Genomic DNA, 18,443 nt, shown 5'->3' with positions numbered 1-18,443 from the left:
AGGGCCACAATCCCAGGATTTACCAGTGTTTCTCGTATTCACCTGAAAAGCAGGCAGGACCACAACTGCCTAACCAATTTTAGCATCATGTGCCAGCTTGGAGAGGGTTTTCTGCAAACGTGGCCCATCTGCTTGCACACAGAAGACCCGTTGCTGAAGACTGCTCAAGAGAGTCACCTGCTCCTCCCACACAGCCCAGTCCCCGTCTCCGCTCCCTTGCACCCTCCTCTGACTCTCAACGCCAGCAGAGCGTGACCAGCAAACATGCTGCTGCTGGCAGCGCTTGTCTCCACAGCCGCTTGGTCTTGTAAGTGCTTCCTTGTTTTCTTACCTTCCCTCACAGGCACACACGGCTCTGCTAGCAGGCATCTTCCCAAAGCCCTGAATTCCAGCTCATGACACCATTTCTCCTCTTTTTTTTCCTAGGTGGATTTGCACAAGAAATTCCCGTGCAGAGACCACTCTCTCTCACCAAGTCTAAAGGAAGTGTGCGTCTGGAATGTCACTTTAAAGACGTCTCTGTAAATTTTGATAGCGCTTTCATACACTGGTATCAACAGAAGGCAAATAAAGCTCCAGAGAGGATTCTCTACTTAGCAGGGACAAAAGTAGTAGATGAGGGCTTCCAGGAACGCAGGTACAGGGTTGAAAAACTTTCTAGCCAGGAAGTGTGTATTCTTACAATAAACGATGTCACTCCAGACGACACCGCTACCTACTATTGCGCCTACTGGTACGATCACTGTGGTAGGAGCTCTGAGATCACCGAGACAAATACTGCCTCAGCGTCTCAACCACAAACAACTTGAAAGATCCCGACTCCCATCCCCCAGCGTGGATGAGCTGCCTGGCCTCAGGCGCACGCTCTGGAGAAGTAGGACATGCTCGGGGCTGACCGACACCGTGGAAGCATCAGCTGCCAAAAGCTGGAGATTTCGGCTGAGCAAAGGCACAGTGCAAAGCTCCGATAGCTGACCCATCCTCTCCGTTCCACCTTCTCCTCCTTTTCACTCAGGCATGTCAGCAATGTGGTTGTAAGGATTTATTTGACGCAAAGCGGGCCCATTTCCACGTTGTTGTTCCTGGAAAAAGGTCAGCAAGTTGTGCTGGAGCTCTTCAAAGGAGCTTCCTTTGCAGTTCTGAGTAACTTCACACACTGACCGTAGGAACTGCGATTTCAGGTAGAACCTGCGTCACAGACTCCCGTGTGCCATTCATGGTTGAAAAGAATGGGACCAATGGTTAAAAGGAGACCTGTGGAGCTGCTCACCCAGGGCTTAGTTTTGGGAGCTGCTGTGGGTGATGGTATCCATTTGCAAGCTACCACCGCTTGCAGGACCTTTCATCAGGGGATGAAGGAGATCTCTTGCGGCCCCAAAAAGCTCGAGGCATTTAGAGGAGCTGCCACTGGGTGATGGGTACTCAAGTCACTCATTTGTCCTCTTTAGGCGCCGGCTCTCTCCTGCCGAAACGTGGCCTGAGCCCAGGGCGCTGCTTGGCAGGCGGGGCTCACCTGCAGGAACTCGCCAGGGTGACAAGTTGTGCAGAACAGCAGACAAGTGCTGCTTGGCTGTTTAGGTGACTAACCTGGACGGACAGGCAGAAGGGACTTGCACCACCAGCGCGAGGTAGAGCCAAAGTTTAACCCTACAGGGCTCCTTGCTGGGTGCAGCCCAGGGCTCTGCTTCCAGCAGCAGGCAAGAGCGGGTGCCCAGAGGAGACCGTACAAGCAAACACACAGCAGCAATTTCCCAGAAATGCTTCCTGATCTCAGTGATGTAGGGCAGCAATTTTGCCTGCTTTCGAGGGGCATCTCATCTCTTCCATCCTCGGATAGTCGATGTCCCTTGAAAATCCAGATAGGAAGAACTGACCTTAAAAGCGAGCACAAATAAATCTTATGTTGAGGGGAAAAAAAGAAAAGAAAAAGAACAGTGACTCTTTACTTATCATCTAAGCAAATTCCGTAGGGGAAAAAAAGAAAAAATGCATGTTTGCCTCAGTAGTGAGCTCTCTCCTCACAAGTGTGTGTGTTTTGTGGTGGGGGTTGCCTTCTCTCTAGGTGTGGATCAAAGGAAATGGCTTGTGCATGATTATTTAACACATCCGCGGCTGGCAGAGCCTCATTGGGCGGTTTCGTGGTGCTCAGATCTGCTTCTCCCCCACCTTGAGTCTGGCCCTGACCCTGTCCCCATAAGGAAGCCGTAAGGAGCGCTGTGACAATGTGGCTACTGAGCACTTTCCTCCTGGCAGCTGGGTTTTCTTGTCCGTGCCCTGCTCAGCCCGCTGCCTGCACGTCCGCCAGTGGCAAAGGGGACGTTGTCTTATCTGAGCTTCATGCCTCTCATTTTTCTCTTTCTTTCACACAGGCGGTTCTGCACAGGTCTTGCAGCAAAGCCCCGTATCCATCACCAAGCCACAAAGCAAAACGGTGCTCATCAACTGCCACGTCTCCGATCCGGACTTTAACAACGTTTTCATTCACTGGTACCGAAAGAGGCCCAACGCAGCTCCCAGGCGCGTTGCCTACATGTCCTCCAGGCTCTTCCTCGAAAACCCCTCTGATGAGGGGAAGTTTAGCATCGAGAAGGACCCCGCCAAATCGGTCTGCACCCTGAGAGTGAGCAAAGCAACTCTGCAGGACTCGGCTACCTACTACTGTGCCAGGTGGGATGCACAGCAGTAGGAAGCCATAGGGGACGTGCACAAAGACGTGCTCTGCGTTCTGACCCAGCTCCTGAAGAGTTTGACAAGACGCAGGAACGTCCCCACCCAACTTTTCCCACCAGCTGTGAATCAGGCACACTGTACGGGCAGCCAGACGCCAAAGACGCTGCTGAGCTAGTGCACGCTTTGCAGACGCGCAACTACAGCCAGCAGCAGCAGAGCTGTTATTCCACTCTTTCCAGAGGAACCTGCAGGGACCTTGCCTCCAGAGAATGGCTTTGAATGGTACGGACTACTGTCTCTATTTTGCTTGCCCTATCCCTCTTTATTTTAAACTAAACCTCGGGGGGCTGTAGAGCATTTGTGTTTCTTTGCATAATACCCAGCATTTGGAGATGCCAGCCTGGGTGCAGCATCTCACCTTAGCCGTGAGAAGACGCCGTCACAAGCAGTGCTACTTGTGGGCTCCCAAATGGCTGCTGTGTATTCTCCTGGCCTTTGCCATTCAACCTGTGTGACGGGCAGTCATTGGAGAGCCCTCACATTCATTAAGCTCCACGTCCTGATTGTTTTCTTTAACTTGACTGAGAGTGGACCTGCGGAAAAGTCTCTGACCCCTGGCATTGTGTAGCAGCCTTCAACTAGTCTACAAGCAATGGGAAAATTTGCCACATACTACACGAGTACTTTGTAAACCAGTTAGAGTAATTGTGTGTGTGCACGAGAGAGAGAGAGAGAGAGAAGGTGAGTTTGTGCCGCTTGTGTAAAAGCTACAACCAGGCTGTAAACCTTTAGCAGGGTTCAGTCCTGCTGCTTTTGCCGCTGGGAAAGCCTCTCCGCGTGATGCCCCAGTGAGTCATTTCCTTTGCTCAGCCGCAGCCCTGCGTCCCTGCCGGGAGAGCTGTCACCTTCCTCCCGGAGGCAGACGCCAGCGAGAGCCCTCGGGATGCTGCTGCTCCTGCTCCTGGGCCTGGCTGCAGCCTGGTCTCGTAGGTTCCCCTTGTCACCACGGCACGGCACGGCACGGTGTGGGGCAGTGGCAGGAGGCACCCCGTATTTGGCAGTGGGAATGGACAGCAGGCTGAGAGTGTTTGTTCTCTTTTCTCTCCTTCTTTCTAGCTGGACGAGCACAAGTGCTTCTGAAGCAGAGTCAAGCATCTGTTACCAGAGAGCAAACGAAAACTGCACTGATTGACTGTGTAGCCGAGGGCATATCTGGCTTCCAGTCTGCGTATATACATTGGTACCGACATACGCCCCCCAGAGCTCCCCAACGGATTCTGTTAATCGGATCAGGACCAGTCACTTATGATGATGATTCCTATAAGAACAAGTACTCTTCTTGGAAGCAAGGTACAAATGTCTGCACTTTCTTCGTCTATGACGTCAACCCCAGCGATGAAGGCACCTACTACTGTGCCTACTGGCGGTCCCACAGAACTAGCAGACCACAGGCAGCCTGTACAGAAAGCTGCCCGTACCCTGAGCACGAGGCTTTCCGTTGAATTCAGAGAACCACAATTGCACCTTCCTGCCTCTGAAACATCCCAACAGGTTTCTGCTGAGGATGGAAGTATAAATAACAGCCAAAGAGAGCAGCACAAAACCACCAAGAGTTGCAGCGTTCTACAACTCAGGTGGTATCATGGGCTGGGCTGGGGAAAAGGAGCACTCCTCTGGGTGTGGTATTACACCCGAACTATACAGTAACACAGATTGTCTTTGACGGCTATAGATACTTTCTCAAATACAGCGTAGCAGGAGACTATTTGCACTGAAGATTTAGCATGGAAGACTTCAAGCCCTGGTCACGCTAGAGGTACTCCTCACTGGTCACTTCTGTCTCAGTGGTGATGTTGGTGATGACTGCTTGTAACACCGATACCACTTAGGACCCCTCGTGACAGGCAAGATCTCTAACACTGGGCAACACCTGAAAAGGCGGCCCCCAAGAACAGATTGTGAAAACCGTTTGCAAGAGAAAGCTGCAACCTAAAGCAGGGAACACGTGGAAATGGGGACACGGCATTGCTCAGGCACACGGGTGGGAGCAGAGCCACAGCGAAATGTGACTTAATGTGACGGTGCTGTCCCCACCCCACATCCATGTGAATATTTCATGCAAATTGAGCACATCATTTCCTCTCCTCAGTGGTAATGTGTCCCCCATCTGAGGTTCATTCCCTGCATTCCTACAGGCCCAGACGTCTTCTCTGAAAACGTCGTTGCTGCACGTTCTTCTTGCAGCTTTGGTTTGCCTTGGAAGAAACCTTCCTCTCTGGCTTTCACTCCTAAGAGGACTATTAATAAAGACAAAATCTTCAAGTCGGTAAACTCCAGGCTTACGGGGTTTTGTTTTGTTGTTCTTTCACTGTAGATGTCCACACTACAGGACCTGGCAGAATTCCATGCATCAATGCCAAGGACCACAGCAGAATGTGACCTTTGTGTACTAGTTGTGAGATGAGACTTAGTTGTGTACGCTGCTATTGACAAAGGCCCGAGAAGATCGGGAGTGGATTGTCTCTTTTGGGTGAGAAAATGAGAAATCTTTCTCAGGGAAGAGCGCGGTGTGCGGTGGCTGCTGCCCAAGTGACCGTTTTCCTTCATGTCTCTGCAGGGCACCTTGTGAGGGCTCTGAAATGAGGGAAAGGACAGGAAAGAGCAGAGGGCAGCAAAGAGGTGGCTGGGAGACGTGCATGCTTCGCCCTGGCTTCACTGCACCCTGTCTGGGGGAGATGGATAAGGCTGACCAGATGGATTGGAGCCGTCTTAAGGAAGAGATGATAGTTCACTATGACTTATCCCATTTGTGCTCCCACAGCAGGCAGTATGTTCTCGGAAAGGCTGGTGAAACGTGCTTCTGGGACAGCTTTGGGGTGTCTGAGCAAAGGAGACCATCCTTGGGAAGGGTGGACTGATGAATGTGAGGTTTCATGGGTGTGCTCGGCAGTAAGTCAGAGAGGAATGTAGTGGATACGCAGGTGAAAAAAAATTGTTTCACGTTAAGTATTGTGGGTCCTTTCTGCTCTCTTGCAGCTGTGGTTTAGCTTGTCAGTACATTTAACCCCCTCCGTGCAGCAGGTTGAAGAGCGACCATTGGATGTGCCCCATGAGTCACAGCCGCCTCCCAGTCATTTGATGCTTTCTCCGCCTGAAGGGCGTTATAATGTTCCTGTCTCTCTTGATTTCCTTTCCAGGTTTAACCCACAGAGGCAGCATGTTGCTGCTCCCAGTCCTTCTTGCAACTTCGCTGTGGTCCCGTAAGCCCTTTTTCCTCTCCCCTCTCCTTCCCATTTCCAGAGAGCGCAGTCCTGGCTCCAAAATCCCGTGGTTTCTTCCCCTCAGAGAATTTCTCCGCTTCTCCTTCCAGGTGGAGACGCACAGGCAGCGCCAATGCAAACCCCAGAGCTGCAGAGGCAGGTGACTGGCAGCTCTGCCAGCATGGCGTGCCGAATGAGCGCCAAAAACATCGTGCACTGGTACAGGCAGCTTCCCGGAGAGCCGCCAAAGAGGATCCTGTACGTGTCGGGACAGTCACCTGTGTTTGATGACAGCAGTGATACATGGAGATTTCAAGTATGGAAACATCCTACTGAGCCCCTCTACCGTCTCACGATACAATATTTAACCCCGAGGGATTCTGGCACCTACTACTGTGCCTATTGGTTCTATGAAGGCATCACAGCGTTAGATGGGCAAAGATAAGCCGTACAAAAAAGCACTTTTGCACTCTGAACCGCAAGCTCAAAATGCTGATCTGCCAAAATGCCGATACTTCCTTATTCCAGCCCTCTCTGACGATTTTCTGCACCAGGATAAGAGAAATAGCAATTTAGCATGGCAGTGTCTAAAGAGATGATGTTTACGGTCAGTGTATCAATTCAATACTCACCCCTATCTGTAAGGTCCTGAAACTGGAGAGTCCCCGTCACTTTGGCGTGAATACACTGACCGTGACTCTTAAGATGAAGGCCTGGTTGTACTCAAGTTCAGTAAAATTACTGAAAGCGCAATTAATCCTGTGTCGCTCGAACCAGGACCCAGTCACAGGGGAGCACCCCGCAGCACCAGCCCCGCTCATCGAGATGCCCCTCTGCCATGGCTGCTGCCAGCAGCCCTCACAGGGCTCCCTTTTGTTTTCCAGCCTTCCTTCCAAGAAGTGTTTGCATCTCATCCGAGCTTCAAACCCAAAATCCTGCGGCTGTGCATTTCCTCCCGCATCCGAAACCAGAGTGGAGGCACGTCCCCGTGGTGCAGCTGCCCCGGTTGCTGCAGGCTGATGGCCGCCGTCTGCTCCGGTGGAGGGCAGCACCAGCACGGGGGCATCCCAGGCCCTTGGGCGTGCTGCAGCTGGGTGACTGAGCTGAAGCAGCAAAAGGAGGTCCCTGACAGGGTGGGGGAATGCCTCCTGCCCGCTCGGGCACTGTACGCCTCTCAGCACCCCTGCGGGTGATGGCACACGCTCACCGCCCACTGGGGTGACCTCCAGGTTGAAAGCTTCATGCCCTCACGCGCAGCTGGAGCTGATCTCACTCACAGCCCTGCCTTCCTCAGTGGCTCTGCCTCAAGGTTTCAAGGGCCACAATCCCAGGATTTACCAGTGTTTCTCGTATTCACCTGAAAAGCAGGCAGGACCACAACTGCCTAACCAATTTTAGCATCATGTGCCAGCTTGGAGAGGGTTTTCTGCAAACGTGCCCCATCTGCTTGCACACAGAAGACCCGTTGCTGAAGACTGCTCAAGAGAGTCACCTGCTCCTCCCACACAGCCCAGTCCCCGTCTCCGCTCCCTTGCACCCTCCTCTGACTCTCAACGCCAGCAGAGCGTGACCAGCAAACATGCTGCTGCTGGCAGCGCTTGTCTCCACTGCCGCTTGGTCTTGTAAGTGCTTCCTTGTTTTCTTACCTTCCCTCACAGGCACACACGGCTCTGCTAGCAGGCGTCTTCCCAAAGCCCTGAATTCCAGCTCATGACACCATTTCTCCTCTTTTTTTTCCTAGGTGGATTTGCACAAGAAATTCCCGTGCAGAGACCACTCTCTCTCACCAAGTCTAAAGGAAGTGTGCGTCTGGAATGTCACTTTAAAGACGTCTCTGTAAATTTTGATGGTGCCACCATACACTGGTATCAACAGAAGGCAAATAAAGCTCCAGAGAGGATTCTCTACTTATCAGGGACGAGAAAAGTTGTAGATGAGGGCTTCCAAGAACACAGGTACAGGGTTGAAAAAGATTCTAGCCAGAAACTGTGTATTCTTACAATAAACAATGTCACTCCAGACGACAGCGCTACCTACTATTGCGCCTACTGGTACGATCACTGTGGTAGGAGCTCTGAGATCACCGAGACAAATACTGCCTCAGCGTCTCAACCACAAACAACTTGAAAGATCCCGACTCCCATCCCCCAGCGTGGATGAGCTGCCTGGCCTCAGGCGCACGCTCTGGAGAAGTAGGACATGCTCGGGGCTGACCGACACCGTGGAAGCATCAGCTGCCAAAAGCTGGAGATTTCGGCTGAGCAAAGGCACAGTGCAAAGCTCCGATAGCTGACCCATCCTCTCCGTTCCACCTTCTCCTCCTTTTCACTCAGGCATGTCAGCAATGTGGTTGTAAGGATTTATTTGACGCAAAGCGGGCCCATTTCCACGTTGTTGTTCCTGGAAAAAGGTCAGCAAGTTGTGCTGGAGCTCTTCAAAGGAGCTTCCTTTGCAGTTCTGAGTAACTTCACACACTGACCGTAGGAACTGCGATTTCAGGTAGAACCTGCGTCACAGACTCCCGTGTGCCATTCATGGTTGAAAAGAATGGGACCAATGGTTAAAAGGAGACCTGTGGAGCTGCTCACCCAGGGCTTAGTTTTGGGAGCTGCTGTGGGTGATGGTATCCATTTGCAAGCTACTGTTGCTTGCAGGACCTTTCATCAGGGGATGAAGGAGATCTCTTGCGGCCCCAAAAAGCTCGAGGCATTTAGAGGAGCTGCCACTGGGTGATGGGTACTCAAGTCACTCATTTGTCCTCTTTAGGCGCCGGCTCTCTCCTGCCGAAACGTGGCCTGAGCCCAGGGCGCTGCTTGGCAGGCGGGGCTCACCTGCAGGAACTCGCCAGGGTGACAAGTTGTGCAGAACAGCAGACAAGTGCTGCTTGGCTGTTTAGGTGACTAACCTGGACGGACAGGCAGAAGGGACTTGCACCACCAGCGCGAGGTAGAGCCAAAGTTTAACCCTACAGGGCTCCTTGCCGGGTGCAGCCCAGGGCTCTGCTTCCAGCAGCAGGCAAGAGCGGGTGCCCAGAGGAGACCGTACAAGCAAACACACAGCAGCAATTTCCCAGAAATGCTTCCTGATCTCAGTGATGTAGGGCAGCAATTTTGCCTGCTTTGGAGGGGCATCTCATCTCTTCCATCCTCCGATAGTCGATGTCCCTTGAAAATCCAGATAGGAAGAACTGACCTTAAAAGCGAGCACAAATAAATCTTATGTTGAGGGGAAAAAAAGAAAAGAAAAAGAACAGTGACTCTTTACTTATCATCTAAGCAAATTCCGTAGGGGAAAAAAAGAAAAAATGCATGTTTGCCTCAGTAGTGAGCTCTCTCCTCACAAGTGTGTGTGTTTTGTGGTGGGGGTTGCCTTCTCTCTAGGTGTGGATCAAAGGAAATGGCTTGTGCATGATTATTTAACACATCCGCGGCTGGCAGAGCCTCATTGGGCGGTTTCGTGGTGCTCGGATCTGCTTCTCCCCCACCTTGAGTCTGGCCCTGACCCTGTCCCCATAAGGAAGCCGTAAGGAGCGCTGTGACAATGTGGCTACTGAGCACTTTCCTCCTGGCAGCTGGGTTTTCTTGTCCGTGCCCTGCTCAGCCCGCTGCCTGCACGTCCGCCAGTGGCAAAGGGGACGTTGTCTTATCTGAGCTTCATGCCCCTCATTTTTCTCTTTCTTTCACACAGGCGGTTCTGCACAGGTCTTGCAGCAAAGCCCCGTATCCATCACCAAGCCACAAAGCAAAACGGTGCCCATCAACTGCCACGTCTCCGATCCGGACTTTAACAACGTTTTCATTCACTGGTACCGAAAGAGGCCCAACGCAGCTCCCAGGCGCGTTGCCTACATGTCCTCCAGGCCCTTCCTCGAAAACCCCTCTGATGAGGGGAAGTTTAGCATCGAGAAGGACCCCGCCAAATCGGTCTGCACCCTGAGAGTGAGCAAAGTAACTCTGCAGGACTCGGCTACCTACTACTGTGCCAGGTGGGATGCACAGCAGTAGGAAGCCATAGGGGACGTGCACAAAGACGTGCTCTGCGTTCTGACCCAGCTCCTGAAGAGTTTGACGACACGCAGGAACATCCCCACCCAACTTTTCCCACCAGCTGTGAATCAGGCACACTGTACGGGCAGCCAGACGCCAAAGACGCTGCTGAGCTAGTGCACGCTTTGCAGACGCGCAACTACAGCCAGCAGCAGCAGAGCTGTTATTCCACTCTTTCCAGAGGAACCAGCAGGGACCTTGCCTCCAAAGGATGGCTTTGAATGGTACGGACTACTGTCTCTATTTTGCTTGCCCTATCCCTCTTTATTTTAAACTAAACCTCGGGGGGCTGTAGAGCATTTGTGTTTCTTTGCATAATACTCAGCATTTGGAGATGCCAGCCTGGGTGCAGCATCTCACCTTAGCCGTGAGAAGACGCCGTCACAAGCAGTGCTACTTGTGGGCTCCCAAATGGCTGCTGTGTATTCTCCTGGCCTTTGCCATTCAACCTGTGTGACGGGCAGTCATTGGAGAGCCCTCACATTCATTAAGCTCCATGTCCTGATTGTTTTCTTTAACTTGACTGAGAGTGGACCTGCGGAAAAGTCTCTGACCCCTGGCATTGTGTAGCAGCCTTCAACTAGTCTACAAGCAATGGGAAAATTTGCCACATACTACACGAGTACTTTGTAAACCAGTTAGAGTAATTGTGTGTGTGTGCACGAGAGAGAGAGAGAGAGAGAAGGTGAGTTTGTGCCGCTTGTGTAAAAGCTACAACCAGGCTGTAAACCTTTAGCAGGGTTCAGTCCTGCTGCTTTTGCCGCTGGGAAAGCCTCTCCGCGTGATGCCCCAGTGAGTCATTTCCTTTGCTCAGCCGCAGCCCTGCGTCCCTGCCGGGAGAGCTGTCACCTTCCTCCCGGAGGCAGACGCCAGCGAGAGCCCTCGGGATGCTGCTGCTCCTGCTCCTGGGCCTGGCTGCAGCCTGGTCTCGTAGGTTCCCCTTGTCACCACGGCACGGCACGGCACGGTGTGGGGCAGTGGCAGGAGGCACCCCGTATTTGGCAGTGGGAATGGACAGCAGGCTGAGAGTGTTTGTTCTCTTTTCTCTCCTTCTTTCTAGCTGGACGAGCACAAGTGCTTCTGAAGCAGAGTCAAGCATCTGTTACCAGAGAGCAAACGAAAACTGCACGGATTGACTGTGTAGCCGAGGGCATATCTGGCTTCCAGTCTGCGTATATACATTGGTACCGACATACGCCCCCCAGAGCTCCCCAACGGGTTCTGTTAATCGGATCAGGACCAGTCACTTATGATGATGATTCCTATAGGAACAAGTACTCTTCTTGGAAGCAAGGTACAAATGTCTGCACTTTCTTCATCTATGACGTCAACCCCAGCGATGAAGGCACCTACTACTGTGCCTACTGGCGGTCCCACAGAACTAGCAGACCACAGGCAGCCTGTACAGAAAGCTGCCCGTACCCTGAGCACGAGGCTTTCCGTTGAATTCAGAGAACCACAATTGCACCTTCCTGCCTCTGAAACGTCCCAACAGGTTTCTGCTGAGGATGGAAGTATAAATAACAGCCAAAGAGAGCAGCACAAAACCACAAAGAGTTGCAGTGTTCTACAACTCAGGTGGTATCATGGGCTGGGCTGGGGAAAAGGAGCACTCCTCTGGGTGATGGAAATGACGGCTGAATTTAGACAATGACACAGATCATCGTTGGAGGATATAGATGCCTTCCCAAATACAGTCTGAGCTGACAACAAGGAAGCGCTGGAAGGGAGGGAGCACATGGGGAGGTAGCAGTTTGAAGGACGACCATTGGATGTTCCAAGTGAGTCACATCCTTCTCCCAGTCATTTGATGCATTCTCCACCTTTATAGTGTTCCTGTCTCTATTAATTTCATTTCCAGGTTTAACCCACAGAGGCAGCATATTGCTGCTCCCAGTGCTTCTTGCAACCTCATTGTGGTCCCGTAAGCCCTTTTTCCTCTCCCCTCTCCTTCCACAAAGCGTTGCAGCTTTCTACAACTCAGCTGGTATCATGGGCTGGGCTGGGGAAAAGGAGCACTCCTCTGGGTGTGGTATTACACCCGAACTATACAGTAACACAGATTGTCTTTGACGGCTATAGATACTTTCTCAATTACAGCGTAGCAGGAGACTATTTGCACTGAAGATTTAGCATGGAAGACTTCAAGCCCTGGTCACGCTAGAGATACTCCTCACTGGTCACTCCTGTCTCAGTGGTGATGTTGGTGATGACTGCTTGTAACACCGATACCACTTAGGACCCCTCGTGACAGGCAAGATCTCTAACACTGGGCAACACCTGAAAAGGCGGCCCCCAAGAACAGATTGTGAAAACCGTTTGCAAGAGAAAGCTGCAACCTAAAGCAGGGAACACGTGGAAATGGGGACACGGCATTGCTCAGGCACACGGGTGGGAGCAGAGCCACAGCGAAATGTGACTTAATGTGACGGTGCTGTCCCCACCCCACATCCATGTGAATATTTCATGCAAATTGAGCACATCATTTCCTCTCCTCAGTGGTAATGTGTCCCCCATCTGAGGTTCATTCCCTGCATTCCTACAGGCCCAGACGTCTTCTCTGAAAACGTCGTTGCTGCACGTTCTTCTTGCAGCTTTGGTTTGCCTTGGAAGAAACCTTCCTCTCTGGCTTTCACTCCTAAGAGGACTATTAATAAAGACAAAATCTTCAAGTCGGTAAACTCCAGGCTTACGGGGTTTTTTCTGTTGTTCTTTCACTGTAGATGTCTACACTACAGGACCTGGCAGAATTCCATGCATCAATGCCAAGGACCACAGCAGAATGTGACCTTTGTGTACTAGTTGTGAGATGAGACTTAGTTGTGTACGCTGCTATTGACAAAGGCCCGAGAAGATCGAGAGTGGATTGTCTCTTTTGGGTGAGAAAATGAGAAATCTTTCTCAGGGAAGAGCGCGGTGTGCGGTGGCGGCTGCCCAAGTGACCGTTTGCCTTCATGTCTCTGCAGGGCACCTTGTGAGGGCTCTGAAATGAGGGAAAGGACAGGAAAGAGCAGAGGGCAGCAAAGAGGTGGCTGGGAGACGTGCATGCTTCGCCCTGGCTTCACTGCACCCTGTCTGGGGGAGATGGATAAGGCTGACCAGATGGATTGGAGCCGTCTTAAGGAAGAGATGATAGTTCACTATGACTTATCCCATTTGTGCTCCCACAGCAGGCAGTATGTTCTCGGAAAGGCTGGTGAAACGTGCTTCTGGGACAGCTTTGGGGTGTCTGAGCAAAGGAGACCATCCTTGGGAAGGGTGGACTGATGAATGTGAGGTTTCATGGGTGTGCTCGGCAGTAAGTCAGAGAGGAATGTAGTGGATACGCAGGTGAAAAAAAATTGTTTCACGTTAAGTATTGTGGGTCCTTTCTGCTCTCTTGCAGCTGTGGTTTAGCTTGTCAGTAAATTTAACCCCCTCCGTGCAGCAGGTTGAAGAGCGACCATTGGATGTGCCCCATGAGTCACAGCCGCCTCCCAGTCATTTGATGCTTTCTCCGCCTGAAGGGCATTATAATGTTCCTGTCTCTCTTGATTTCCTTTCCAGGTTTAACCCACAGAGGCAGCATGTTGCTGCTCCCAGTCCTTCTAGCAACTTTGCTGTGGTCTCGTAAGCCCTTTTTCCTCTCCCCTCTCCTTCCCATTTCCAGAGAGCGCAGTCCTGGCTCCAAAATCCCGTGGTTTCTTCCCCTCAGAGAATTTCTCCGCTTCTCCTTCCAGGTGGAGACGCACAGGCAGTGCCGGTGCAAACCCCAGAGCTGCAGAGGCAGGTGACTGGCAGCTCTGCCAGCATGGCGTGCCGAATGAGAGCCAAAACCATCGTGCACTGGTACAGGCAGCTTCCCGGAGAGCCGCCAAAGAGGATCCTGTACGTGTCGGGACAGTCACCTGTGTTTGATGACAGCAGTGATACAAGGAGATTTCAAGTTCGGAAACATCCTGCTGAGCCCCTCTACAGTCTCACGATACAATATTTAACCCCGAGGGATTCTGGCACCTACTACTGTGCCTATTGGTTCTATGAAGGCATCACAGCGTTAGATGGGCAAAGATAAGCTGTACAAAAAGCACTTTTGCACTCTGAACCGCAAGCTCAAAATGCTGATCTGCCAAAATGCCGATACTTCCTTATTCCAGCCCTCTCTGACGATTTTCTGCACCAGGATAAGAGAAATAGCAATTTAGCATGGCAGTGGCTAAAGAGATGATGTTTACGGTCAGTGTATCAATTCAATACTCACCCCTATCTGTAAGGTCCTGAAACTGGAGAGTCCCCGTCACTTTGGCGTGAATACACTGACCGTGACTCTTAAGATGAAGGCCTGGTTGTACTCAAGTTCAGTAAAATTACTGAAAGCGCAATTAATCCTGTGTCGCTCGAACCAGGACCCAGTCACAGGGGAGCACCCCGCAGCACCAGCCCCGCTCATCGAGATGCCCCTCTGCCATGGCTGCTGCCAGCAGCCCTCACAGGGCTCCCTTTTGTTTTCCAGCCTTCCTTCCAAGAAGTGTTTGCATCTCATCCGAGCTTCAAACCCAAAATCCTGCGGCTGTGCATTTCCTCCCGCATCCGAAACCAGAGTGGAGGCACGTCCCCGTGGTGCAGCTGCCCCGGTTGCTGCAGGCTGATGGCCGCCGTCTGCTCCGGTGGAGGGCAGCACCAGCACGGGGGCATCCCAGGCCCTTGGGCGTGCTGCAGCTGGGTGACTGAGCTGAAGCAGCAAAAGGAGGTCCCTGACGGGGTGGGGGAATGCCTCCTGCCCGCTCGGGCACTGTACGCCTCTCAGCACCCCTGCGGGTGACGGCACACGCTCACCGCCCACTGGGGTGACCTCCAGGTTGAAAGCTTCATGCCCTCACGCGCAGCTGGAGCTGATCTCACTCACAGCCCTGCCTTCCTCAGTGGCTCTGCCTCAAGGTTTCAAGGGCCACAATCCCAGGATTTACCAGTGTTTCTCGTATTCACCTGAAAAGCAGGCAGGACCACAACTGCCTAACCAATTTTAGCATCATGTGCCAGCTTGGAGAGGGTTTTCTGCAAACGTGCCCCATCTGCTTGCACACAGAAGACCCGTTGCTGAAGACTGCTCAAGGGAGTCACCTGCTCCTCCCACACAGCCCAGTCCCCGTCTCCGCTCCCTTGCACCCTCCTCTGACTCTCAACGCCAGCAGAGCGTGACCAGCAAACATGCTGCTGCTGGCAGCGCTTGTCTCCACAGCCGCTTGGTCTTGTAAGTGCTTCCTTGTTTTCTTACCTTCCCTCACAGGCACACACGGCTCTGCTAGCAGGCATCTTCCCAAAGCCCTGAATTCCAGCTCATGACACCATTTCTCCTCTTTTTTTTCCTAGGTGGATTTGCACAAGAAATTCCCGTGCAGAGACCACTCTCTCTCACCAAGTCTAAAGGAAGTGTGCGTCTGGAATGTCACTTTAAAGACGTCTCTGTAAATTTTGATGGCGCCACCATACACTGGTATCAACAGAAGGCGAATAAAGCTCCAGAGAGGATTCTCTACTTATCAGGGACGACAAAACTAGTAGATGAGGGCTTCCAAGAACACAGGTACAGGGTTGAAAAACTTTCTAGCCAGGAAGTGTGTATTCTTACAATAAACGATGTCACTCCAGACGACACCGCTACCTACTATTGCGCCTACTGGTACGATCACTGTGGTAGGAGCTCTGAGATCACCGAGACAAATACTGCCTCAGCGTCTCAACCACAAACAACTTGAAAGATCCCGACTCCCATCCCCCAGCGTGGATGAGCTGCCTGGCCTCAGGCGCACGCTCTGGAGAAGTAGGACATGCTCGGGGCTGACCGACACCGTGGAAGCATCAGCTGCCAAAAGCTGGAGATTTCGGCTGAGCAAAGGCACAGTGCAAAGCTCCGATAGCTGACCCATCCTCTCCGTTCCACCTTCTCCTCCTTTTCACTCAGGCATGTCAGCAATGTGGTTGTAAGGATTTATTTGACGCAAAGCGGGCCCATTTCCACGTTGTTGTTCCTGGAAAAAGGTCAGCAAGTTGTGCTGGAGCTCTTCAAAGGAGCTTCCTTTGCAGTTCTGAGTAACTTCACACACTGACCGTAGGAACTGCGATTTCAGGTAGAACCTACGTCACAGACTCCCGTGTGCCATTCATGGTTGAAAAGAATGGGACCAATGGTTAAAAGGAGACCTGTGGAGCTGCTCACCCAGGGCTTAGTTTTGGGAGCTGCTGTGGGTGATGGTATCCATTTGCAAGCTACCACCGCTTGCAGGACCTTTCATCAGGGCATGAAGGAGATCTCTTGCGGCCCCAAAAAGCTCGAGGCATTTAGAGGAGCTGCCACTGGGTGATGGGTACTCAAGTCACTCATTGGTCCTCTTTAGGCGCCGGCTCTCTCCTGCCGAAACGTGGCCTGAGCCCAGGGCGCTGCTTGGCAGGCGGGGCTCACCTGCAGGAACTCGCCAGGGTGACAAGTTGTGCAGAACAGCAGACAAGTGCTGCTTGGCTGTTTAGGTGACTAACCTGGACGGACAGGCAGAAGGGACTTGCACCACCAGCGCGAGGTAGAGCCAAAGTTTAACCCTACAGGGCTCCTTGCCGGGTGCAGCCCAGGGCTCTGCTTCCAGCAGCAGGCAAGAGCGGGTGCCCAGAGGAGACCGTACAAGCAAACACACAGCAGCAATTTCCCAGAAATGCTTCCTGATCTCAGTGATGTAGGGCAGCAATTTTGCCTGCTTTCGAGGGGCATCTCATCTCTTCCATCCTCCGATAGTCAATGTCCCTTGAAAATCGAGATAGGAAGAACTGACCTTAAAAGCGAGCACAAATAAATCTTATGTTGAGGGGAAAAAAATAAAAGAAAAAGAACAGTGACTCTTTACTTATCATCTAAGCAAATTCCTTAGGGGAAAAAAGAAAAAATGCATGTTTGCCTCAGTAGTGAGCTCTCTCCTCACAAGTGTGTGTGTTTTGTGGTGGGGGTTGCCTTCTCTCTAGGTGTGGATCAAAGGAAGTGGCTTGTGCATGATTATTTAACACATCCGCGGCTGGCAGAGCCTCATTGGGCGGTTTCATGGTGCTCAGATCTGCTTCTCCCCCACCTTGAGTCTGGCCCTGACCCTGTCCCCATAAGGAAGCCGTAAGGAGCGCTGTGACAATGTGGCTACTGAGCACTTTCCTCCTGGCAGCTGGGTTTTCTTGTCCGTGCCCTGCTCAGCCCGCTGCCTGCACGTCCGCCAGTGGCAAAGGGGACGTTGTCTTATCTGAGCTTCATGCCCCTCATTTTTCTCTTTCTTTCACACAGGCGGTTCTGCACAGGTCTTGCAGCAAAGCCCCGTATCCATCACCAAGCCACAAAGCAAAACGGTGCTCATCAACTGCCACGTCTCCGATCCGGACTTTAACAACGTTTTCATTCACTGGTACCGAAAGAGGCCCAACGCAGCTCCCAGGCGCGTTGCCTACATGTCCTCCAGGCTCTTCCTCGAAAACCCCTCTGATGAGGGGAAGTTTAGCATCGAGAAGGACCCCGCCAAATCGGTCTGCACCCTGAGAGTGAGCAAAGTAACTCTGCAGGACTCGGCTACCTACTACTGTGCCAGGTGGGATGCACAGCAGTAGGAAGCCACAGGGGACGTGCACAAAGACGTGCTCTACGTTCTGACCCAGCTCCTGAAGAGTTTGACAAGACGCAGGAACATCCCCACCCAACTTTTCCCACCAGCTGTGAATCAGGCACACTGTACGGGCAGCCAGACGCCAAAGATGCTGCTGAGCTAGTGCACGCTTTGCAGACGCGCAACTACAGCCAGCAGCAGCAGAGCTGTTATTCCACTCTTTCCAGAGGAACCAGCAGGGACCTTGCCTCCAAAGGATGGCTTTGAATGGTACGGACTACTGTCTCTATTTTGCTTGCCCTATCCCTCTTTATTTTAAACTAAACCTCGGGGGGCTGTAGGGCATTTGTGTTTCTTTGCATAATACCCAGCATTTGGAGATGCCAGCCTGGGTGCAGCATCTCACCTTAGCCGCGAGAAGACGCCGTCACAAGCAGTGCTACTTGTGGGCTCCCAAATGGCTGCTGTGTATTCTCCTGGCCTTTGCCATTCAACCTGTGTGACGGGCAGTCATTGGAGAGCCCTCACATTCATTAAGCTCCATGTCCTGATTGTTTTCTTTAACTTGACTGAGAGTGGACCTGCGGAAAAGTCTCTGACCCCTGGCATTGTGTAGCAGCCTTCAACTAGTCTACAAGCAATGGGAAAATTTGCCACATACTACACGAGTACTTTGTAAACCAGTTAGAGTAATTGTGTGTGTGTGCACGAGAGAGAGAGAGAGAGAGAAGGTGAGTTTGTGCCGCTTGTGTAAAAGCTACAACCAGGCTGTAAACCTTTAGCAGGGTTCAGTCCTGCTGCTTTTGCCGCTGGGAAAGCCTCTCCGCGTGATGCCCCAGTGAGTCATTTCCTTTGCTCAG

At 52.1% G+C, this 18,443-nt stretch overlaps 5 gene segments (V, D, J or C); all 5 read left to right on the top strand.

Moving 5' to 3' along the window:
- Positions 1-5,887: 5,887 nt before the first annotated feature.
- LOC134510665 (immunoglobulin lambda variable 1-44-like) lies at positions 5,888-6,348 on the top strand (the record flags this gene model as incomplete). The annotated part of the segment is given in 2 exon segments: positions 5,888-5,930; positions 6,041-6,348. Coding segments are annotated over 2 exon segments (351 nt in total), but the record flags the coding sequence as incomplete, so codon positions are not given.
- A 1,161-nt stretch (positions 6,349-7,509) lies between these two features.
- On the top strand, positions 7,510-9,099 carry LOC134510859 (immunoglobulin lambda variable 5-39-like). The segment is given in 3 exon segments: positions 7,510-7,552; positions 7,672-7,995; positions 9,086-9,099. Coding segments are annotated over 3 exon segments (381 nt in total).
- Positions 9,100-9,470: 371 nt separating this feature from the next.
- On the top strand, positions 9,471-9,919 carry LOC134510916 (T cell receptor gamma variable 9-like; the record flags this gene model as incomplete). The annotated part of the segment is given in 2 exon segments: positions 9,471-9,513; positions 9,618-9,919. Coding segments are annotated over 2 exon segments (345 nt in total), but the record flags the coding sequence as incomplete, so codon positions are not given.
- Positions 9,920-13,542: 3,623 nt separating this feature from the next.
- On the top strand, positions 13,543-13,997 carry LOC134510663 (Ig kappa chain V-VI region NQ5-61.1.2-like; the record flags this gene model as incomplete). The annotated part of the segment is given in 2 exon segments: positions 13,543-13,585; positions 13,696-13,997. Coding segments are annotated over 2 exon segments (345 nt in total), but the record flags the coding sequence as incomplete, so codon positions are not given.
- A 1,166-nt stretch (positions 13,998-15,163) lies between these two features.
- LOC134510662 (pre-B lymphocyte protein 3-like) lies at positions 15,164-15,630 on the top strand (the record flags this gene model as incomplete). The annotated part of the segment is given in 2 exon segments: positions 15,164-15,206; positions 15,326-15,630. Coding segments are annotated over 2 exon segments (348 nt in total), but the record flags the coding sequence as incomplete, so codon positions are not given.
- Between the last annotated feature and the right edge of the window lie 2,813 nt (positions 15,631-18,443).

This window comes from Chroicocephalus ridibundus, chromosome 2 (assembly GCF_963924245.1).
Source record: "Chroicocephalus ridibundus chromosome 2, bChrRid1.1, whole genome shotgun sequence".
NCBI classification, from domain to species: domain Eukaryota; kingdom Metazoa; phylum Chordata; class Aves; order Charadriiformes; family Laridae; genus Chroicocephalus; species Chroicocephalus ridibundus.
The sequence above is the reverse complement of the archived record's forward strand: the minus strand, read 5'-3'. Positions and strand labels throughout refer to the sequence as shown.